This window comes from Vespula pensylvanica, chromosome 18 (genome assembly GCF_014466175.1).
Source record: "Vespula pensylvanica isolate Volc-1 chromosome 18, ASM1446617v1, whole genome shotgun sequence".
Lineage (NCBI taxonomy): Eukaryota > Metazoa > Arthropoda > Insecta > Hymenoptera > Vespidae > Vespula > Vespula pensylvanica.
In genome coordinates, this window is record NC_057702.1 from 1,183,619 (window position 1) to 1,206,190 (window position 22,572).

General features: G+C 35.6%; 2 protein-coding genes and 2 long non-coding RNA genes across 8 annotated transcripts; 2 read left to right on the top strand and 2 right to left on the bottom strand.

Moving 5' to 3' along the window:
• The first annotated feature begins 1,558 nt into the window (after positions 1-1,558).
• On the top strand, positions 1,559-21,414 carry LOC122635520. The gene is made up of 2 exons (XR_006328692.1): positions 1,559-1,590; positions 19,627-21,414. It is a non-coding gene; the product is annotated as an uncharacterized LOC122635520 (long non-coding RNA).
• Positions 1,588-10,920, bottom strand: LOC122635516 (homeobox protein Nkx-2.2a-like). 3 transcript variants are annotated; one of them, XM_043825829.1, is made up of 4 exons: positions 6,066-7,177; positions 4,881-4,987; positions 4,471-4,680; positions 1,589-2,825 (listed from the first exon to the last, which is right to left on the bottom strand). In XM_043825829.1, exons 1-4 carry the CDS (start codon positions 6,161-6,163, stop codon positions 2,320-2,322), a joined length of 921 nt encoding a protein of 306 aa, XP_043681764.1. In that variant the 5' UTR covers positions 6,164-7,177; the 3' UTR covers positions 1,589-2,319. The 3 variants fall into 3 exon arrangements, with proteins under 3 accessions (XP_043681766.1, XP_043681764.1, XP_043681765.1); XM_043825830.1 differs by lacking the exon at positions 6,066-7,177 and adding an exon at positions 10,582-10,920 and having other exon boundaries at positions 1,590-2,825; XM_043825831.1 differs by lacking the exons at positions 4,881-4,987; positions 6,066-7,177 and adding an exon at positions 10,582-10,677 and having other exon boundaries at positions 1,588-2,825.
• LOC122635513 (protein decapentaplegic-like) lies at positions 13,261-19,224 on the bottom strand. Of its 3 annotated transcripts, none has more exons than XM_043825814.1 (3): positions 18,699-19,224; positions 15,967-16,338; positions 13,261-15,681 (listed from the first exon to the last, which is right to left on the bottom strand). In XM_043825814.1, the coding sequence occupies exons 2-3, from the start codon at positions 16,304-16,306 to the stop codon at positions 14,819-14,821; spliced, it is 1,203 nt and encodes a 400-aa protein (XP_043681749.1). In that variant the 5' UTR covers positions 16,307-16,338; positions 18,699-19,224; the 3' UTR covers positions 13,261-14,818. The 3 variants fall into 3 exon arrangements, with proteins under 3 accessions (XP_043681749.1, XP_043681748.1, XP_043681747.1); XM_043825813.1 differs by having other exon boundaries at positions 18,627-19,224; XM_043825812.1 differs by lacking the exon at positions 18,699-19,224 and having other exon boundaries at positions 15,967-16,379.
• Positions 16,687-18,633, top strand: LOC122635521. Its single transcript, XR_006328693.1, has 3 exons — positions 16,687-16,833; positions 17,124-17,944; positions 18,173-18,633. It is a non-coding gene; the product is annotated as an uncharacterized LOC122635521 (long non-coding RNA).
• Positions 21,415-22,572: the final 1,158 nt, after the last annotated feature.

Consider the following 22,572-nt stretch of genomic DNA (forward strand, 5'->3'; position numbering starts at 1 on the left):
GCTTTTTTCTTTTTCATTTTATTCGTTACTTTTTATGTGATAAAATAATGTCACTGACCATGTCATTTGTAGAATCAGAGAGAAAGAAAGAAAGAGAGATAGAAAAGAAGGTCTCTTACGTTTTATACGTAAGGTCCACCCCACGGAAATCAGGCAATAAAGCAGTCCGGAACACAGTCTTGCCCTTTCAACCCCCATCCACTTCTCTACAACGGTATTGTCAAAGTTTTTTCGTTTTTTTTCTCTTTTACCAGCCTTTCTTTCTATCTCTTTTTACTCTTTTTTCTTGCTTCACGGAGAGTAGTAACAGCTAACACACCCCCTCGATTAGATTCGGAAATATTAGGGGACGTCCCGTTGCTCGACAAACTATCAATTTATTTTCTTCTATCGATTGCCTTACAATATATTTGTATATGTACATATATTGACCCATGAGATTTTTTATTTTTAATAGCAAATATTTTTCTCATTGATTTTAGTTTTTTAGTAAAAATTTGTAGAAAGATTTCGAACGTAGCAAGTGATTTTCTTCGTTATAAAAATGTCTTGATGGTGAGGGGTGAGGATAGTAGCTAAAGGTCAGTGGACTATGTCCAAATCTATAGATTACAGGCGGTCATATAAATCATGGTACGACCTAGTGTAGCTGGTTGAATGTTATCTCATGCTTTCGGTTGAACGCACAGTGGCATTTCGCAGGCCTCGACATCACATATTCTTCTTTACTCGGGGGTGCTTTCGTTTTGTACATTACTTCTCTCTCTCTCTCTCTTTCAAGGATCGCCACAAAGCATATGCTGGCCGCTGTCCACTCCATTTACTTCGCTACGTCATCTCTCTCGTTATATATTTCGGATAACGAGAAGAGATAGTAAATGTTAAAGGGGCTCATCTTTGATCCCTTTTATAGGAAATCTGGAAAGTTTTTAGTGTTCTCAATTCAATAGATTTTTCTCAAAAAAATAGGATAAATGTTTCTCTCTATGTAGATTATTATCGTGAAACGTTTGATTAGAATTTTTCTAATAAAAATGAAGGAAATTAGACGAGATTTAGAAAATATCAAAAAGTGTGTCTGTATATGTGTAGAAAGAAAATTTGAAACATACTAAAAAAGAAATATATCTTCGTGTGGACCGTTATTGTGGGAATTTTGATAAGAATTTGTTTGAAGAAAATTTAAAAAATTGCATGATTTCAAAATAAAATCTCGATTTAAATAAATACAATTCGTTGTATATGAGAGATCGTCTTAAAAGGCTAGTGACCCTTAGCAAAGCACGATAGGGTGCCTTCAGGAAATCTAAACCGGTAACAAGATGGCTGCAGGGAAACGGAAACCGGAAGCTTGTCACTCAAGCTACGTTGGCTTCCGACGTGCATCGAAAGAGGGAAAGGAAAGGAGAAAAGAAGCGCACAGTAGCCCTTTAAAGGGCTCGACAGATAGTCGTCCAATAAACTGTCGGCCATTGAATTAGTGATAAGAATAATATCAGATGTATTTTCTTGGGATTAGAATTTATTAAATATGTTTCTCATATATACTTATATGTATATATATATATATATATATATATATATATATATGTATATGTATATATATTAGTTTATACCATGTATTATACAGAATGTACATATATACACAATCTACTGAAATAATCATCTATTAGACTATTTAAGGACGAACTTGGGCAATTCTTTTTTTTACACATTAACAATTAAAAATCGTAGAAACGATGGATCACAAAGATGTCGATCTTTCGAAGAGATTTCAATCATGGAAATTGAATTAGATTGATATATCATTCTCATATTGTTCTTTTCCTAATGTTCGTTTAGACAATTTGTTGATGAAAAGAAAAAAAAAAAAGACAAATTAAAGTACATAAAGTTGAACTTTCATTCGTACGTATCACACTATGTCCTATACGAAGATATTAAGAGTCATTACACATTCATCTATACGAGATCGAATTTACACGATTATTTATTTTTATTTTTATTATTTTATTTTATTTTCCTTTTTTATTATTTCATTCCATTCGCACTATTAAGATCACATTCTCGCCAGGAATTCTTTTAATACGAGACGAGCATTTAATTATTTAAATCGTCCCAAATAAATTCTCTTTGGTTTTTTTGGTGAAATAAATGAAACAAATGAATCCTTGTTCATTGATTTTCAGTCAGGATCTCTCAGAACATCACTTCTTTCTATTCTTCCTTGATAACTTCTTAATCCTGACTAGATCTGACGAGGTTTGTGAAGCTGGTCAAGGCCAATGCGGCCTCACATATTTGTTAATCGATCAAGTCTTACCACCAGTATGGTTTTTGCATGTAGGGAGCCATAGGCACTTGACCATTCCCGGGATAAGTCGTTGGTTCCATCAGTTTTGATTGGCATGGTTTACCATCTCTTACTAACACTGGAACTGCTACTCTTCTTGGTGAACAACCACTTCCACCAGCTTCGACTCTTTCAGTTGCCGCACGTTTCGTTTTATACCTATGATTTTGAAACCAAATCTTAACTTGCGTTGGTGTCAATCGAATGATCGATGCTAGGTGTTCTCTTTCCGGCGCACTGAGATATCTCTGTTGACGAAATCTTCTCTCAAGCTCATAAGTTTGAGCTTTAGAAAATAATACTCGTCGTTTCCTCTTCTTATGTTCAGCCTCGTGACTTTGCGTTTCACCGTTCGGATGTTCCTCCTCGAAATCCTGTGACTCTTCGTCCTTGGACTCGTGGCTGTTCTCTTGTTGCGACGGGAAGGATAGCTCTGATATTGCTGGACTCGTCGAGTCTGGTTGTTGAAGAACTGCAAGCACAATACAACACGCGATGTTCCTTCACATGTTTTTTCTCAAGAGATTCGACGAATATCATGAAATTCTTGCTACTATGACATCTTTTTTCTAAATTTCAATCTCGATGTGTCTATCAAAAAAACCTGTTCGCAGTTCTAACTCTCTTGTTCAAAACTGATCATAATTTCGGTATAACTATTTTCTATGTAAAAAATTAGATCGTAAATTTAACTGGTATATATTTAGGGAATATCTTTTTGGATGCATACATCATGCTAGACTCGATAATGAAAGGTGTAAAGGAGTGCAGCTGCATTTCGAGTTGGCACGAAAGCTCTTAACGATGATTGGCAGCAGATGCAGAAGGGCATTGATTTTTTTTTCTTTTTTTTTTTTCAAACGTTTCGTTTTACGAGACTCGAGCGAACTCATTTTTTTAACTTATGCGATCACACAAGTTACTTTTCATTAGAAAAATCTTTAGGAAAATTCGGCGGGACGAATTTCTTTTGTTAGATTCGTTACTATTTGTTTTATGGTTTGTGTCGTAAGGGTGATAGGCTTCTGATAGGGTGACCGTAAGACTCACTAATTCAATGTAGACCAAAGTATCGTGGCTTTCGCGATCGTACAATATGCTTTTGTGGAACGTGTCCTTTCCGTAGGGAGAGGGTGCGAAGTAATATAAAGCCTATTTGATGCCGAAACACTCTGAAACATCCCCTATGGGATTAACCATATCATTTTCATGGGAGATTAGTTTCTACTTCTAATACTATGTTCTCTGTGATTTCAATTAAACTACCTCACACCTAAGATTTGTCATTAAAATGTTTCTTGGAAAATCCTCTTGTTCTCTAGCGTTATTGGAAAAATAATTAGATCTTTTTTATTTTAACAAAATGTGATCAGATATTATTAAAAAATTATTCTTGCACTTTAATGCTAACGAAATTAACTTAGATTTCGTTGTTCTCTTTTTGTAAAATGTGATTAATCGTAATAGGAAAGGATCGTTAATAGTATCAAAGGTAGTAAGAAATATTAAAAAAAAAATTCTCCTCGTCATTCTAATGTTATTGCAATTGAAATCAATTTTTTCTGTTAGAAAGATGATCGATGCGATTCACTGTGATAGCAAAGGATCCCTAATATTTTCAACGGTCTAATTTTTGGGTCGTGTAAAGTACGCTAAGTTATATCCCTGAAGAGAGTACAAGAAGACAGATAGATCGAGAGAAAGAAAAAAAGAGAGAGGGGGAGAGAGAAAGAGAAAGAGAGAAAGAGAAGGAAAAAATCACACGAAGGGCAAAGGGATAGGGCAACGTAGTACATTTTGGGCGTGACAATTTGGATTCATCGAGGGCTCGTGAACGCATCTGTCCTCCGAAAAGACATCTGTCCTGGTTTGCTCGCCAATCGTGGTACAGCAGCCACAAGCACCTTTTATAGGACCATTAGATCCTGCTTAGCTCGAGCGGACCAATTGTAGGCTTCTAAATAAATACGGCTCGCGTCCCGCCTGCGAATATTCGGCACCCCTATTTATTAGGTAGCAGGGATAGCTAGCTAGCTAGGTAGCTACCCTTGCGAAACGAATGGAAATCAACATTTTTCCTACTAATTCGTACTAACTCGTTCACATAGCTTTCTTACTGTTTACTTCTTCTAAAGGTTGTGGTAGTGTCGTTGGTAAAGCTGTAGGTCCACTTGGCCAGCCAAGTAATGCCGGGGGTGGTGGTGGCAAACTACCCCTATTAAGATTCGCATGCATCGCTGGTTGTAACATGGCTGCTGTCGTGTGTTCTAAAAATTGTTGATAGGCTGATGGAACGTCATTCGCCGTCGGTAGAACAGTTGTGCTTCCTATAACGTATTCGATATATTTATTATAGATCGTGTAGATCATTTGCTAGGATTGGATATATATTTGGATTAAAATTTGTTATATGTACATAATCAATAGTTATACCATTGATTGTACTACAACATTTAATATTTTTTATAGATTGTATGGATCTTTTTTAAGATTGGACATTAAGAAAATTGCAAAATTTTCTTATTACCTTGAACTTCGTTCTCTTCTTGAGATGGTTTAGCATCGTTTAGTTCTAATATATCACTTATGTGAAAACCTGACGTTCTAGCCGGCATTTTCATACTTTCTAATATTCTAAAACAAAAATATGGAAGATATATTCAGTACGATCACGATTATAAATATATATCAAGTGATGTGACTATAGCTCAGTACGATTACTCGCTTCAACGGAAGAAAATAAATTGAAGAAATGAATAAAAAGAAAATAAAAAATAAAAGGATAAAAAAATAAAAGATAATCTTTTAAGTTGGCTTTTATTTACTTTCAAAAAAGGATTAAGAAGGGTATTGCTCAAAAAGTCGATCCAATTCAATCTCTGGAAAATTGTCTAACAAGTTTTAAAAGCCACGTGAGGAATCGTCAAGAAGCTACACAAGCTTCTTCTAAAATCCGATTAAAAAGAAAAACTCGCAAAAATACCTGCTACTTTTAGCTCATTGTTAGAAAATATCTTTTTCGTTTCTTCCTTAAGCCAAACTACCTATTATCGTGACACGTTCGCTAGTATCGCTTTTGTAAAATAAGAAATGTTTCGAGAACAAATTTTTTTGCGATAAACTTTAATTTGCTTCGTTCGTTCATCAATATCAGAATTATCTTGCTATCCAGCATTCAAATCTCTCTTTTATATTAGCTACACTCGTTTGCACATGTATTTTTTTATTTATATATTAATAGATTTGCTGCAATCTAACGCGGTCGATTTAATTTTTATTTAACTTTTTAAATAAACCTGTTTTATGATAAGAAGATTTGGAACACATAATGACATTGATCTTATTTCAAAGATTTGTGAAATGTCGAAAGATTTTTTCTTAGAATAAATGAAATAAATTTATATTGATCCGTGATTCCAATCGGATCTAAGCTAAGATCGAAAGATCGAGCTACGTTTCGTTTTCATATCGATAACGAAACGGATACTTGATCAGATAAAAAAAAATAAACGATATGAGAACTTTGCCGAAGACACGTGTAAGAATTCGTGGGCCTATCGATATATTTAATCGATTATGTAAAGATTATATTTTACGTGCTACGTTACGAATGTTTTAAAAATAATTAAAGGATATTATAAAATGGAGAAAAAGAAACTAATCAATGAAAAAAGTAGCCGAGAACATGCGAATTTTTTTATCTATGAATTACCTAGTATTTAATGCGAGTTGACTGTACCAAACGTGATTCAAAAGACTAGCTGGATAGGGTAGAAGTGGCCAGGGCAGAATTTTATTCTTGTCCGCCATTTTGAAAGTTCGATTAGGGCTTACAAGGGTCTTTAATATTCTTGGAACATCTCTAATCACAGTTCTTCCATTCAAATCCTTACTCGATTTAATCCTTGTTTACCTTTTCTCTCTCTCTTTCTCTCTCTCTCTCTCTCTCTCTCTCTCTCTCTCTTTCTCTCTCTGTTTCTCTCTTCCTCTCTCTTTTTATCTTCTAGTTTCTGTAAGACCTCTAAAGAACTGTCCGTCTTAATCTTCACGCACTTTTTCTACTCTTGTTAATGTTGGAACCTGTCAAACGAATTACTTTTCTTCTATTGAAAATCCTGATTCTTTTATCTTTTTTTATCTCTCCAAAATTTGTTTCAAATCTTTCTCTCTAGAAAATAATTTCATCTTGAGCACTCTTTTTACAATTTCTTAATGAAACACACCTTGATCCCATAATTCTGAATCGATGCAATACTTCACAATTCCTCATTCTTCCTTTTCCTTTTTTAAATTATCAGCTCAGTATGTCACCAAATTGAAACGTAAAGAAAATACAAAGAAAAAATTAAAAAATCACATACACAGAGATACACTCACGCACAGAGATATACACGCAGACACACAAATACACAAATAAATACGAAGCCGATCCGAACGGTTCGCAAATTTTCACGTATTCACTGACGAAGTGTCTCGGCCTACTTTTAAGTAGCTCGTCTCTCGAGTCCCTTTTCGCAAAAGGTGAAGGACTCTTCTTGTCGTTTTTGAGTGTACTCGACGAACACTTGACCGCTAGTGTCCCTACCTCCGTTCCGTTTCGTTCACTGAAGCACCCTCGAAGCTAGGGGCGGTTCTACGAAAAGGGGCGGAGATTTTATATACTCATCCCCTCGTTTCGCTTGGCCAACGAATCCATTGCTTCCACCCCTTATGGAAATTGATCTTATACAGTATCAGTATCTATCGTTTCTCCTCCGTTCTTTTTTTTTTTTTTTTCTTTTTTAAGAACAAATTTATTCTATATAATCGACAGATTTTCAAGTTCACATTTGATCATTATGTTGTTAAGGTAAAAATAAAAAAAAAAAAAAGAGAAATATCAGGATTTTAGAGATCACGATTTTGTTCGTTTTAATTTGGTTTGATTTAATTTTGTGAAATTATTTAGTTGAGTAGAAAAATTGAAAAAAAAGCAGTCGAGAGAGTCATGTGTAATTTTAGCTTCGTACCAGTGATGTTACCAGGGTAACTTAGTAAAAGGGGGTGGAGCAATGTAGTAGCCAATAGAAACGTCGATCCCTGCAAGGGTAGGTCGATGCTTTTCAGGACCTCGATTTCCTAAGCTCGAAGCTAGCCAACCAATCGGCTGGCTTCATCGATCAGGGACCTTTTTTCACGGAGAAGTATACTTTAGCTCGAGTGTTAATGCGGAAGAACATTAGTGGTGCTTTTACCGTGTCATTTCGTACTTTTTCTTCTTCCTTTTTCATTCTCTCTTTTCTCTCTCTCTCTCTCTCTCTTTCTCTTTCTCTTCCCTTTGTTCACCTCTTATTATCTCTTTCTCTCTCTCTCTCTCTCTCTCTCTCTCTCTCTCTCTCTCTCTCTCTCTCTCTCACGCAAACACACACACACACACATACTCATTGTACCTGTCGTTTTATTAGATCGAGGTCTATCGATACCTAAAACTAGGTTAATAGCGTAGTTCTTTCTTTCTAGCGTAGAAAAGTCGATATTTGCTGTTAGATTTTATCGAATGAGAGAAGAAAAAATAAAAAAAATATGTGTGCATGTATTTTATCGTAAAGTTAACAGGGAAACGGAGAAAACGGATCTTCGAAGTTATTCGATTTAGGAAGAGAAAGAGAAAAAGGAACAGGTCAGATGGGAGAGGATCAAGCGAATTTCCGGTCCATTCATAGGATCTTTTGTCGAATTTTCAGAGAAGTCAAAAAGCTTCCTAAGGCTCTGAATCTAATCGTTCTTTGGACTTCCTTCTAAAATTCTCTTGATATATAGAAAAAGAGAACACACATATACGCACATATATCTAATATGTACATACGTATAATATGGGTAAAAATGTGAAAAAGAGAAAGAAAATTTGTTACTTCTGTGAGTCACGAAAGAAAGCTCGTTACTGTAGTGGTTGACCGTCTAACTCAGTTAGAATCGAGTTTAGGAGATTCACTTTTATTTTTTTTTTCTTTTCTTTTCTTTCTTTCATTATCTTCACGCTCTTTTCTCTCCACTTCTTTCCTACTGTTGTTAACCCTGGAAAAATTTCGAGCCTCGTTCCTAGTCGTTGGTAAAGAGAGAGAGAGAGAGAGAGAGAGAGAGAGAGAAATGAAGAACTTGGAGGTTCAAGCAATCGAGGAACATTTGCCAGTCTCCCACGACTGTTTGGCGATAGCTGTGCCAACTTGTTTCGAGCACGCAACCCAATTTGTCTGCGCGTCATTGTTTTACTGGCAAGGATGCGACTCCTACTTTCTTTTTGTTTTATTTTATTGTAAGATAACGTAGTTTTAATTATCGTTGTTTCTTTTACATCATCTAAAAAAATGTTTTAGAACGAGTTTAGATTCGAAAGATTAGAATTGCAGACTCGTTTGTATCCAATTAGATTTACGAATTAAGGATTGGGATAATTATTTTGTTTAGAAGAAAATAGAATTCAGATATATTTATTATGCTTTGTAAGTAAGTGTTGTGGCTTTTACGTGGCAAGAAATCCAAATTTTATTTCATTTTTAACTTAATTTAAGATGAGATGTGACATTGTTAAAATAGCAAATTATTTAGAATGTATCATTGAGTAAACTATTTGAAAGATTTGTACTCGAAAAAAGAGAAAGAAAGTGAGCCACTCGAAATATTCGACGAGTTTTGCGTGAGCACGTACTAACAATAAATAAGTGACCGTCGGAAGTCTCAGGTGTTTGACCGACAGGTACAGATATTGTGATGTTAATACTGAATAGAAAGAAATATCTCGTAAATGGATGAACCTTCATTCAAGTCGGCACGTTTCGGAATCGTCACCTGAATTTGTCAAAAGCATTCTTCGTATCTTCGTTTCGAGTGTCCACCCACAGTCGACCACCAAAGAATATTATTTGAACATAGTACTTGCTCAAGTACCTTTTACCATTACAATATTGCAATAAAGTTATCATTGAAAAGAGATTTACTTACAAAAGAGAACAGGTACAGTACTTGAGAATTAGACGACAAGTATTAATTTTGTTTGGATAAGGCGTGTCTCCAAATTTAAAGAAAATGAACTGTTATTGATATGACATATAATAAGAACCTTATTATATATAACGTAATGACTCATTAAAATGATCTATAATAAGCATAAGAAACTTTGAGACGAGAAATTTTAAAAATAACTTCTCCGGAAGTTTTGACGGTATTTTTAGAATTTTCTTTTGAATAAAACGGCTTAAAATTTTCGACCTGAAAATTCTAATACGCTACACGTAAAAGATCTAGAAATGAATTAAAGATTGTCTTAAAAATAACACCCCCCCATTGTAATGAAATCTCTTACACACTTTCAGGGAATAATTTGTATGTGTGTGTGTGTGTGTGTGTAGAAACTATCTTAGTAAATGAACGATTTCTTGGAACGAAAAGTTAAAGAAAATTGCCTTTTGGTTGAAGAATAAGAGGGAATGAAAAAACCGGATATCGGAGGGTTAAGGTGTAGTTTAAGAAAAATGCTGTAGTACACGTTCATTCATGAACTCGTTACAAAGGATCGAGCGGCTCTCCATCCATGAATGAACGTAGTACTACTGTCCGTAGTACGGTCCGCTTACTACGAACATATACACATATACACACAAATAAATAGGCCTTTGGACAAACATATAGAGAAGAAAAGCTTCGAAAGAATTCTTTCTGTCATTCTTGACACCTTTCTTCATTCAAAAAAGTATCTTGGACACGCTGAGAAGGAAACGTGACTTGAACTTAGCACAGCTTGTTAAGTTAGATCTATTTACGTCTTTTTAAGTAGCGTTTAAGAGAATCCATACCTTTTTTCTCAAAGTAAAATGGAGCAGTTTCAAGTTTGTCGTGTTAAAACGATAAGTTGATTTCATTGGATAAAGAGAGAGGAAGAGAGAGAGAGAGAGAGAGAGAAAGACGGAAATAATCGCTAACGATTAATACTAAATTTATGGTGGAAACCAACAGGTGTTATAACACATTCGCCCTTATAGTTCTTAGGTGTTACAACCGTGTAACAAGGCGTACCACTCTACGCCAAAGGATCCAACCAATGTGCGTGACTGTCCTTAAACTCGTTTCCGGTACTATTCGCCTAATCGGATATACTAATCGATATATGTATATATATATATATATATATTCATTTAAATTTTATCTTAATGTCTATCTATCTATTCTTTCGATTTATATCTTTTTATCTTTACCTATAGTCTTCTTCATTGCTGACATAGTCAGGTGGTATGAGGTGCCAGGAAGCATCATAGCAATCGTCGTATCCAGTTGCCATCTTCTTTCTCTTCTCTTCTCTTCTTATTCTTTTATTTCTTTTGAAATTAACGATACTTTCGTAAATTAAAAGTTCCCGCGGTAGTTAAAGTTTTAGCGCAATTATAGAATAATGATCGTGTCTCGGATTAGAAGGTCTATAGTTCTTTCAAAAAGCATCACTTAGTTTTATCACAGCAACAGACAATTCATATCCGATCATTTTGCTTTCTAAGCAACCAATTCCGTTTAGTTGTTCCAACTTACTGAGAACTATGTAGCGATATATCGATCACCTGTACATTGTATCAAAAATATGGCTTCCAGATAGGCACTCTGGCAACGTTATCTATTTGATAACACCCTATATAGATTAGTTTGACTACCGTCAGCCGTAACACAGGAAGGAGGCCCAAATACCAAAGTCTTTATTTCGTCAAACTCGATACGTCTATTACTTGCAATTACAACAATCGATATTGTTATCGTTTGTATGTATTCTCGTAATGATAAATAAAGAACGATAGGGTGATTATATTTGAACACTTAATATAACAGATACAGAAATATTGTTACTATTGATATGAACATGCTGGATTTTTTTTTTTATATAGGTTTAACAATAAATTTATATTTTATATTGTTAAGTTTAAAAATTTTTTTTTTTTTTTAAGCTAAAAGAGTTCAAGTATACACGTATATATAACGATAATAAAAATGATCATCGTATCTAACACGTGTAATGATTCCAAGATATAGAGAACTAATAATGTGTTCTTTTTTCTAAACTGATAGAGATAGATTTCAAAAGAGATAGAAAGATCGATTAGTGTATTAATAAAATAATCTTTTCTATCATTGATAAAGTTGCAGGATATTGTTGATAGATTAATTGTTAACTTGGAAAGTAGTTTGGGAAAAAAAGATGAATAAGATTGTGAAATGTTTCTCTTTCTTGTTTTTAAGACACTGTCTTTCGACTTATACTATGATTTTTTCTTTACGGATGCAAAAGGGATTAATGGCATTTCATATTTGCATTGGAGTGTTCATTACGAAAGATAAATCACTAATTGTTACTACTTGACAATCGGCTGCACCTTATGATTTGTTAATGACAAGAGACCCTTGAGATGAAGTGTTCAGGCTTAGCGGACAAGTGCTCCCGAACAAGGTGTACGCTATGAGTGCACTGATAAATATTTCTTTTTAATATCTGTATTTATGTGTACAAGCAACCCTATAGTACCTTGATACCTTAAATAATTTTTTATTCATCAATTTTCGAAATTTTCATTGAATATTTATGAAACAAACGAAAACCAAACTAATTTCTCCAAGAAATTATAGTTACCGATTCATATAAGAGAGAATAGAATTTTTGTTTCAACAGTAATAATCAATAGCGTGGATATTATCGAGGTTTTCTTCTGTTTCTTTCTATTTTATTCGAAATTTTATTTTCTCATTTTTTTTGTTTGCTATCTCGTTCTGTGCAGTTTCTAACGAAGATAATGCAATAACCATACGTTTGATCGATCTTGAATAACTTTTATGGCGTTAGTGCTGTAATCTACGCTTATCGTGATCAATGATAAAGGTTCTTTTCGAAAAATAAGAAAAAAACAACATTATCTATAGAAATTTTTGCAAAGCCTTTAACAATTTTATTTATCGTATAAAATATAACCCAGTGGAGAAATAAAAGTAACTTAGTAAATATGTTTATCGCGATTACAATAAAGGATTATTATCATCATTTATATAATCGCAATTACTTTATAATTTTTTATATGTTTGAATGTGCATGCGCGCCTGTGTGTATATGCACATAAGATTAGAAACTTATAGAGTGCGCTACGTAATCGGATAGATTTCGTGATGGTAATGCAGTTCTATGACATTACCATGAGATGTATTCTTAAAATCATTTTTACCGACAGTCGTAAAAAATCCAAAGATAAACTATAATACCAACGTCGGTAAGGTCGTAATTGCAATTTTTTTACCATTGAATGTAGTGTTCAAAGAAAATCGATGCAGCGCTGAATAACCTTTAAATATACAACTTCATCTTACAGTCACTATATTTAAAAGTATTCATTCACGGATATGTAATGTTTCATTACGGATAACTTGATATTGTTACTGCATTAAATTATTATTTAAAACAATCAAAGGAAATAATTTTAAACGACTATTTAAAATTACAATTATAAATAAAAAAAAAAAATATAATGACGTACTAAATTTCAATGTGCTACTTCTCATTGTAATTATTTATAACAATCTATAACATAAAATGATAAAATAATTATATATTATTTAGAGCAAATAAGAGTAAATAAAAAGAAAAAAGTAAAAATGAATCAAAATCAAAATGTTGAAGTTACTTAAAAGCATATCAGGCAAATTATTGTGCATTATCACTATTTAAAAATATGCACTATTACTATATAAAAATATTAAAATTTCTATTGAAAATTAAATGCATTCATTAGCTCGATAGTACTTGCGTTACATAAGTGTTCAAATAATAATCGACCGCATATAACTTTCAAATCATACTACTGTGCACAATTTGGGAATAAGGTAAAATATTATAGCAGATAAAAATATATCATAGAATATACATGTTTATGATACTTTACAAATGCATTATTTACAATGTTTACATGTACTTTTTCGTCGCCTACTATCGTTTGCTTATACTTTACACATTTTACAAATACGCTTATCATTAACACATTTCTTTTTGTACAAATATACACACGTGTTTCATTTTTTTTTTCTTTTGGCAAAAATAATAAATAGTAATCCTTAGGTAGGCAGGTACAATTTATTTGAGGCGGCAGGAATTCTCTATATGTGCCTACATAATTATACATTATATGCTTTAAGCAAACTTTAATTGTTCGCTTAAGTATAATTGCATATGCGCACGTATCGCAGTTCTATGTGGACGAATATTCTATTCTCATTATTAGTTTACTTTGAATTTTATACGTTGTACACATGATCATGGCACACATTTGTCATTTCGTTTGCTCTGCGTGTATATAAAATTATTTATTTATTTTTTATTTTTATTATTATTATTATTATTACTATTACTATTATTAATATTATTAATATTATTATTATTATTTTTTTTATTATTATTATTATTATTAATATTATTATTATTATTATTATTATTATTTATCGTTGATTGCTATGTTGATACCTTTCCTAGCTTTTTAACATATTCGCTGTGAAAGAATCAACTTGTGTTATCAAACTAAAGGATTATTTTTGTATATATATTAACGCTTGAGAGAACAAAAATAATATTGTCTTTTTCCAGAGGATCTTTCGCAAAGATCAAGAAAATCAATACTTATCCTTCGGATATACATTTCTCAACTCATTCTGCCGTCACTCTTTCAACGTTTCCTGCCTTTCCACAATGATACACGCTCGTTATATTCCATTATCTTTCGTTGACAATATGACAGAAGCAGATGGAATGAAATCAAATAAGACATATAGGACGGCATGTTATGTTAGAAAATCAAAAAAACAAAAAAAAGTCCTTATAGGCACATGCACTTTTCTTCTTTAACTTGCGTGTTCTTTTATAGTCTATAGTTTTGCTTATGATCCGTAGAACAAGAAGGATCTATATTCCCAATAGATCATAAAGATAATCAAAGGATATTATATATCTCAAATCGATATATAATTGTTTTCCTTATTTGGTTGTTTTTTTTTTTTTTGCTTTTTTGTTTTGTATTTTTTTTTGTTTTAATAAAAATTGTTGCAAATTATTGTTTTTATTCATCGAAACCGCGATAAACGCGAAAGAATTATACGCACTCAGGCATACCACATACACACACTTTCTCACAATCGTTTATCGTCTAGAGAGAATGGAATTAGAAAAATATACCTTATGGAGAGCGAAGTCTCTATACTCGACAGTCTCTCACTCTTTCTAACAATTTATTCTTTATATTCTTTTTCAGACGACTGTTAGAAGTGAGCCTTCTCCTTAAATACGATATTAAAGATCTTAAAAGAAGAGCGTCTGTATCGCTGAACATCGATCAATTGTTCTCTCTCTGTCTCTCTCTCTCTCTCTCTTTCGAGAAAGAAAGAGAGTTCGATGGATTGGTTTTTGAAGTTTATGCAGATCTAACGACACCCACAACCCAAGACCGCCATATCCTGATAATTCTTCAGGACAACCTTGTTCTCCTCGTCGAGATAGAGCATACTTATCGAGCTCAAGGCCGTAGGCACACAACATGCTTTCGGAACCATGCTCGGTTTCGTCGAGTAGACCAAGTTCTGGACGATCGCGTGATTAGTCGAGTTCAGATGGTCCGCCAAAGGAAACGGGCAATCTCCGTGGCAATAGAAGGCGTCGTATCCGGGAGGAGCAACGATCCAATCGTTCCAACCGACGTCGGCGAAGTCAACGTAGAGCGGATGTCGACGACAATTCTCTCGGCCATCCTTTCGTCTGTTCTTTCTTAAAGCTGCCCGTCTGGCACGTCTATCCAAGATCTGCTTGCCAGACGTCATTTTGTATCTACCGTCGTCCATGTAAGTGAACAACATTGGACGATTGATCACCCATGTCTCGTTCTGTTCGTCGATACTACGTTTCAGTCTAACATGTTGCTTCTCTAACTTCTTCGAGCCAGTCATCACATGAACGAGAAGACCGTAATTGCTTTTGTGATTCTTCATCCACCTTTCTACCGCCGGATGGACATCCAAATTGACCGTGGCGTTTTTCCTCAGATCTATCACCTTGCTATCGACCAATCTTAGTATCGGCATACTTCGTCCCTTTATGCCTGGACGGACGATATCGTAAACAAGTACTCTTCCATGTCTTGGCCCAGAGTCGATCTCATCTTCCTCGGTTATCGCAATACGTGAGAGACTCAGCTCAGCCGCTTGCAACTTCTCACCCAATGGTATTCTCCTCAGGTCAAACGAGAGCCGAAATCGATTCGGTAGGCGAAACTTCTCGTCGAGTTCACTCTCTGGAAAAAAGGAAGGATGGACTATAACGAAAATTACCTACGACAACGATCTACCTCTACGTCGCTCTATTTTCTATTTTTGGACTACGTCATCATGGTTGCGCGCGCACGCGCACCGACTATTAACTTTCACGCGATAAAAAAGGATCTCTCGTAAAGCTGCAAATGAGTCACCGTCGAAAAAGCACTTGCCCGACCGGTATATCTTTTAGCCGTAGAAACCTCTTCAACGTCTTTCTCGTCCGAAACATGTCCAACGATAAGGAACTTAAGAAGGATACTAACCGACGTGGAAGAAGGAACGAACTGTGTTCGCCGATCTTGTGTGAATGCCTGGTTTTGCGATGTCCGCCACGCCAATGGAATTTTGCCGGACGTAAAGCTTTCGCAGAGATTCCGGCACGTAAACCGGACCCTGGGGTTTAGGCCTTTTAGAGAAACCTAAAAGGGAAAGGAGGCTGGCCTCCATACCAGCGATCACTTGTTCGCGATCCTGGATGCCGATGTGTTTCCCTGTCTTTGAATTGATCTGTAGGTGTACCTTCGTGTTTGGACTCGCGCTTGAATTCGCCAGCAGCACGCCTGCTGTCACTAACGTCAATCTTATCAGTAGCAACATGCGCATCGTGACGACGTCACTCACCGACGTTACCTTTCCTGAAACATTCACGCAAATTTCTATATATAACATGCGATGGTAAAAATAGCTCGACGAAAATACGTGGAAGATCAACGGACGGAAGAGAAGAGAGGAAGAGCGAAGAGAAACGATATAGAAAACGAAGATCGTCGCAAGGTTCTACGACTGTCGTTGCTTTTGTTCGAATTCCTTGATTTCCCGCCACTTTTAAAATGGCGTCCCCGAGTGGTCCATCGCATACGTAGCAGTATAAACGCTTGTCCTCCTAAACCAGACAGAGAGAACGATTTGGGTGGTCCAGATAATTTCTTTCCTACGAAAGTCGATAGGATCCATTCCCTTTCTTGCGGATTATATAGGGAGAGGTTTTTTAAAGGGGGAAAAAAAAAAAAAAGAAAGGAAAAGAGAAGACGAGCATCGTATTTCAAAGATCCAAGCGGTTTCGCGCGTTCCTCATTTTTATGATCGAGAGTGTCGGTATCGAGGGAAACAATGAGACGAGGGATCATACGGTAAACAAAATTCATCCTCCTTCATTCGCAGATGTTTCGCGTAAGAATCCGCGTAAATCGTTTAGAAATGACTAACAAGAAGCGCCGTCCACTTATACACGTGAATCATTCGCTTTAATAAATATCTTTGTAACGTGTTGAAAAACTCAAATGTTGTTTCTCTCGTACGCGCGCGCCAAGGTTAAGATTTCCATAAGATTGCGAAATATCTTATTTTCAAGTTACGGACGCGTAACACGATATCTTTACGCGATTGCCGTGATTTTTCATCGATGGAATTTCTCTTTCAGAATGTTTCTACGAAAACTTTGCGAGGTGCAACTTTCTTCTTTCGCTATCCGCTTCGATAAACCCGGACGGGGAACGATGGAACACAAAATTCGCTAAGACGAAAGGCGTCCGTCGTTGTTACTGACCGTTCGCAAAAGGATAAAAGAAGAAACAAAAAACGGGAGAAGAAAAAAGGAGCTGAAAAACAATGGTCCATCGCGTATGGAAGAATAAGAGAGAAGAGGAAAGATCCGAACGATGACGTAGGAGGAGAGAGAAAGGGATATTTAATGTAGCAGCATGCTTGGAGCTCGCGTTGGCGAGGGTGAGAGAGGGAGAGAGAGACAGGAAGAGAGAGAAGGAGAGAAGAAAAAGAGAAAGATATAGTGGTACAAGGAGAGGAGTGGGAGCAGAGCCAAGCTGTCTGCTGACTCTCGCGATCTCCGAGTGCCGAGGAGGCGAGCGCTCCTACGACGACATTAAGTAATATCTCGAAGTCCTTTCTTCGAACGGCTTCAACACAGCCACACGACGTGCCGCCGACTCGTTTTTCAAGGACAATGGATTTATCCGCGAACGCATTCGCGCGGAAAAGGCGTCACGCTCGCATTCCACACGTTGCAGCATTATGCCAACAACGTCAAAAGAGAGACTGCTGTTGTCGCTGTTCTCCGGTCTACCTACCGACGTTTTAACGAACGACCTGCGAAAAAGCGTCCTCGAGATAATAACGTCACTTGAGATCTTCTAGCGCGACCTCTCTCTCTCTCTCTCTCTCTCTGCACCCTATCCTCCCCTATCGTTTTCTATCTCACAAGTCTAGCCGAGTCAAGGTACTCAGGTAAGCAGCAGCTCGACCCAAATGGAAAGGAAAATGTGGTTAGAGGAGAAGAGGCACTTTCGAGAAGAGGACCTCCCACGCGCTCCGACAAAATGCCTTTCCTCTGGCCCCTCCAATTCAAATTCTTTTATCTCTTTCCTTTATACTTTGTTTCTCATACGTAACTTACAATGAATGTCTTTCTACGTGACCCAATGGAATTTGTATATCTTTTTCTCTCATTTTTAGGGATAATAATGAGATCTAGGAAACTTCGCGCACACGATCGTTCGATTATCATTTCTACATAAAAGAGGAGGATACGCGCTTGTGGCGCAAAGTCATCGACGCGGAGGGAGGAGGATCGACAGGAGCAGGAGCAGGAGCAGGAGCAGGAGTAGCAGCAGCAGCAGCAACAGCAGCAGCAGCAGCAGAAGCAGCAGCAGCAGCAGCAGCAACAGCGAGCACGTCATCGTCCAAAGTAATCTGGTCCGTGAGAAGAGATACTAAACGGACAACGACGAAGATGACGACGAAGACGACGATGATGATAAGACGAAGGAAGTGGGTCGAAGTGGGATCTTGGACGAAGATAAAAATGAGAAAGATATTCGTAAAAACGAGATAGATAGATAGACAGATAGAAACAGAGAAAGACAGAGGAGATAGAGAGAGAGAGAGAGACAGAAAGGATTCTTCCTACCGTCCGCCATCCTCCCGTTATATTATCCTCTTCCTCTCGTACTCGCAAACGCGTTAAAAATCGTTCGCTCACCTAACTCTCTTCAATCGTAAGTCCGTAGTACGAGCAGCCACGACATCTCAACGAGTCCCGTACACCGCAAACTCGTAAGCTCACTCTCTCGCACTCGTAGGCACACTCAGTACCACCACTGTAAACTTCTCTCTCTCTCTCTCCCTCTCTCTCTCCCTCTCCCTCTCTCTCTCCCTCTCTCTCTCTCTCTCCCTCTCTCTCTCTCTCTCTCTCCCTCTCTCTCTCTCTTTCTTTCTCTCTCTCCACGCGAATCTCCCACGGGCCGAATGTAAAAAGCGCGAAAAGGCACTTTCGAACGAGCGAGAAGGAACTCGGTGGTGGTATTCCTCTTCTTCTTATTACTCTTCGTTTCTTTTCTTTTCTTCTCTTGTGTCTTCTTTTTTTATTCGAAAATCTTGGAGAGTCTCAATTATTTATATTCCACTCCCTTTTCCACGGAGCAGCAGCATGCTACTACTACACAACTATGGGTTTCCAGCCGTCGTCTCTCCACAGGTATCTCTCTCTCTCGCTCTCCCTCCCTCACTCCCGCCCTCCCTCCCTTCCTTCCTCCTCTTTCTCCCGTTCTCCTCCTTCTCGGCCTCCTCCTGCCCCCACACCCACCGATACACACTGGCACGCACGTCGGTTATACTCCTCTGCGAGTCGAGCGAGCGAGCGCTCGAATCGTATATCGCGAGTCAAGAGTCGTAACGACGAACCTGTCGTATCCGCGATTCCTACGTGTCTCTCTTTCTCTTTCTCTTTTTCTATCTCTATATCTGTCTCTATCTATCTATCTAACGCGTTTTCACCTGCGTCCGTATAAATATAGATGCGTAAGTCGATCCGACAGCCCGAGTTTCACCGCGACGTGTGACGACATTCGTAAATAAGAGGGAGAAAAAGAAAGAGAGAGAGAGAAAAGGAGAAAGAGATAGATAGATAGATATATATATATATATATAGAAAGAGATCGACATTAACGTATCTCTCGAAAACAATCGTAACTTTAAAATCGCGATCTTAGAAATTTGTCGAGAACGAAAAACGATGACGATACTTCGTCACGAAGCAATGTGTCGAGAGCTGTGGCCCCTCCGATCCAACCTACTCAGGCCCGTTCGCCAACAGCTTCGTCCTCCTCTTCCCCTTTTCCTTCTCTTCGCTACTCTACTCTGCTCTTTCTCTCCCTCCTTCCTTCCTTGACCACCTCGGTTGCCGCCGGCCGGCCCACCGAGCGGATCCGATCCCCTCCGTTGAGAAACCCTCCCCGGTCCTCTCGGCGGCCCCTCGCCGTCTCCGACAAGACCAATCGTCTCGTCTTCTTTCTTCGACCACCGACTCTTCTCCTCTCTGTCTCTTTCTCTTTTTCTCTTTCTTTCTAACAACTTCAAAATCTTCTCTATGGTATCGGCCAAACGTTTTACGGATGAATCATCTCCTCTTTAACTTAATATGTAACATGGTGAATATGAGATCGAGTTACATTCTTCAAAATATCTGAGCTACTAAATACGTGAAAACATTGATCTTGTATTCGACCGATTACGTTTGTTTCTAATCGTTTGTGTTTTGAAAATAATTCACAATTTTTTATTTGTATTTTCTTTTCGTAACGTCGTCGACGTAAAAGTACTTTCTTCCTCTTTGTTTTCTTTCCAGATATAGTTTTTAAATTAAGAAGTGATCTCTATCCATTCATAGATGGCGCGTTCAGCATTTTCTATGTGTACACGGAGAAAGTTATAGAGTCTTCCATCTAGGTTGCTTTCCTTTGTATGGCGCTCTTCTATGAATCAGTTCAGTATGACTAATGCCAATCTCTAAACAACGGTACTATTGCTTTTATGACGCCTACTTATATCGAGCTTATATTCGACGAATTATCCTCCAAGTGTGGATGTGACGAAGGAGTAAACATTGTGTGCTTGTGAAGATTCATCATTTCAGAAATTTTCATTCGATATGAAGCGTTGTAACGTAACCGAAATATTTGCAGAAGAGAATTCTATTAATAAGATAATTCATAATAATAAAAACAATGTGTGAGTATAAAATTTGACTTATTTTAATTCGAACGATATATGCGTGCAATTGAAAATGGAATTATTAATTCGAATGCGTAATTATTAATTATTAAGTAGCGATTCGTCGAATAAAGAAAATAATGAAGAAAATTACAATCGGAGGAAATATATACTGCCAGTTGTAATCGATTGATTATTCCTAAAACGTATTTCGTAATATAGGTTATTTTGGTAAGTTAATGATACAGTATTTGTCGATTGACATCATTTTTATTGATTCCAGTCGTGAATGGAAGCGTATTTGCAGAGTTCTTATGCAGAAAAACCTTTTGCACAGGAAAATTCTTTATTCTAAAGAATACTAGAAACTGTAAAATATTAATTTTTGAAATAGTTAACCTATAGGTTTTATTCGTCATATTTCCTGTGGAATTTCTTAGAATATAAGTTGATTCATTTATTAATTAGTAAGAAGTTTCATTATTTATCATTGAATACATTTAATTTGTTATAATGCCAAAGATTTTAACGTATTATAACTGTTTTAATTGCTTAACTTTTGCAACAAATAAGAACAGAGTTAGCGAAGTTGTTAGATTGTTTGTAGTAATAAGAGAATGAGACTTATAAGATTGAAATGTCTAATGAAAGATAGTGTAACAGATTCCTTTCTATTCAAGTGAATTAAAGTTTTAATTGTAATTATAGTTCTTTGTTTTTTCTTTTTTCTACTCTTTCACATCTAATAGAAATAATATTTTTAAAGGTTAATATTGCCTATTTTATTTACAATCTTTATACTTTGTTACATGATTTTACAATGACCTTTTAATCTTGCACAAATATAATATATATATATATAATATATATATATATATTATATATTATATATTATATATTATATATATCATCGAGTGATAATAATAATAATAACAATAATATATACCTATATTATAATACATATTTTATATAAGAGAAACAAAGTACAGTATATTAAATATGAAACTATCTACAAATGCATAATACTTATTTTTATACGTATGTATACTGGATATAATATAGAAGATTGTAACATGGAACGTTGGATAAAAAGTTTAAAAGCACTTAATAAATCAATATTTATCATAATGTAAATGCAATTAGAGATCACAATGAATGATCTCAATGAAAATTGCGAAATGTGTGTGCCTTAATCTAAGACGATTTAATTCCTTTGAATGAAATAATTAATCTAATATATTTCGAACTTTTTTGCATCATGTGCACTCCTATCATTCACTGCATTAATAATAACGTACCTAGTCTTGACATTATTATAATCAGTTTTGATAATGATTTATTAAATACATCCTTACAATAAAAGTGTATTTCATAAATAAGCGTTAACAAATTTCATTGATGGATCCAAAAAGAATAAGAGAAAAAATATCAAAATAGGTAACAATAGATTATCAAATTAATAGGTTATAGATAAAACCAACAATGAAGATTGTACATAAGTTAAAATTAACAAAGATATGATAAAAAAAGTATACGTTTTCGCGAGATCGTTAAAAATATTTGATTAGGTTATATTAAGTAGTTTAAAAAAAAATGAGTAAATTTTTAAGTATTTAATATATAAACACTTTCCTAATAATAATGATAATATTATGATGATAATAATAATGATATTATTATTAATAATAATTATCATTATTAGAAAAGTGATATATATATATATGCATGTTTTTATGTACTTATTTTACATGCTGCATCTTGTTCAACGAGTTTTTTTACTTTTTTTTTTATTTTTTAAACATTTACGTTTTTTCGAATTTATATTAGAATTCGTTCGGAGTAATATATACGTGTAGGTAAATCGA

Coding starts and splice junctions, on each gene's coding strand:
- LOC122635516 (XM_043825829.1), bottom strand. CDS start 6,163: ATGGCGGACAAGAATAAAATTCTGCCCTGGCCACTTCTACCCTATCCA. Junction 4,681..4,880: donor AGAAGAGAACGAAGTTCAAG/GTAATAAGAAAA, acceptor AATACGTTATAG/GAAGCACAACTGTTCTACCG. Junction 2,826..4,470: donor ACCTTTAGAAGAAGTAAACA/GTAAGAAAGCTA, acceptor TTGTGCTTGCAG/TTCTTCAACAACCAGACTCG.
- LOC122635513 (XM_043825812.1), bottom strand. CDS start 16,372: ATGTTATATATAGAAATTTGCGTGAATGTTTCAGGAAAGGTAACGTCG. Junction 15,682..15,966: donor TCGTTCCTTCTTCCACGTCG/GTTAGTATCCTT, acceptor CCTTTTTTCCAG/AGAGTGAACTCGACGAGAAG.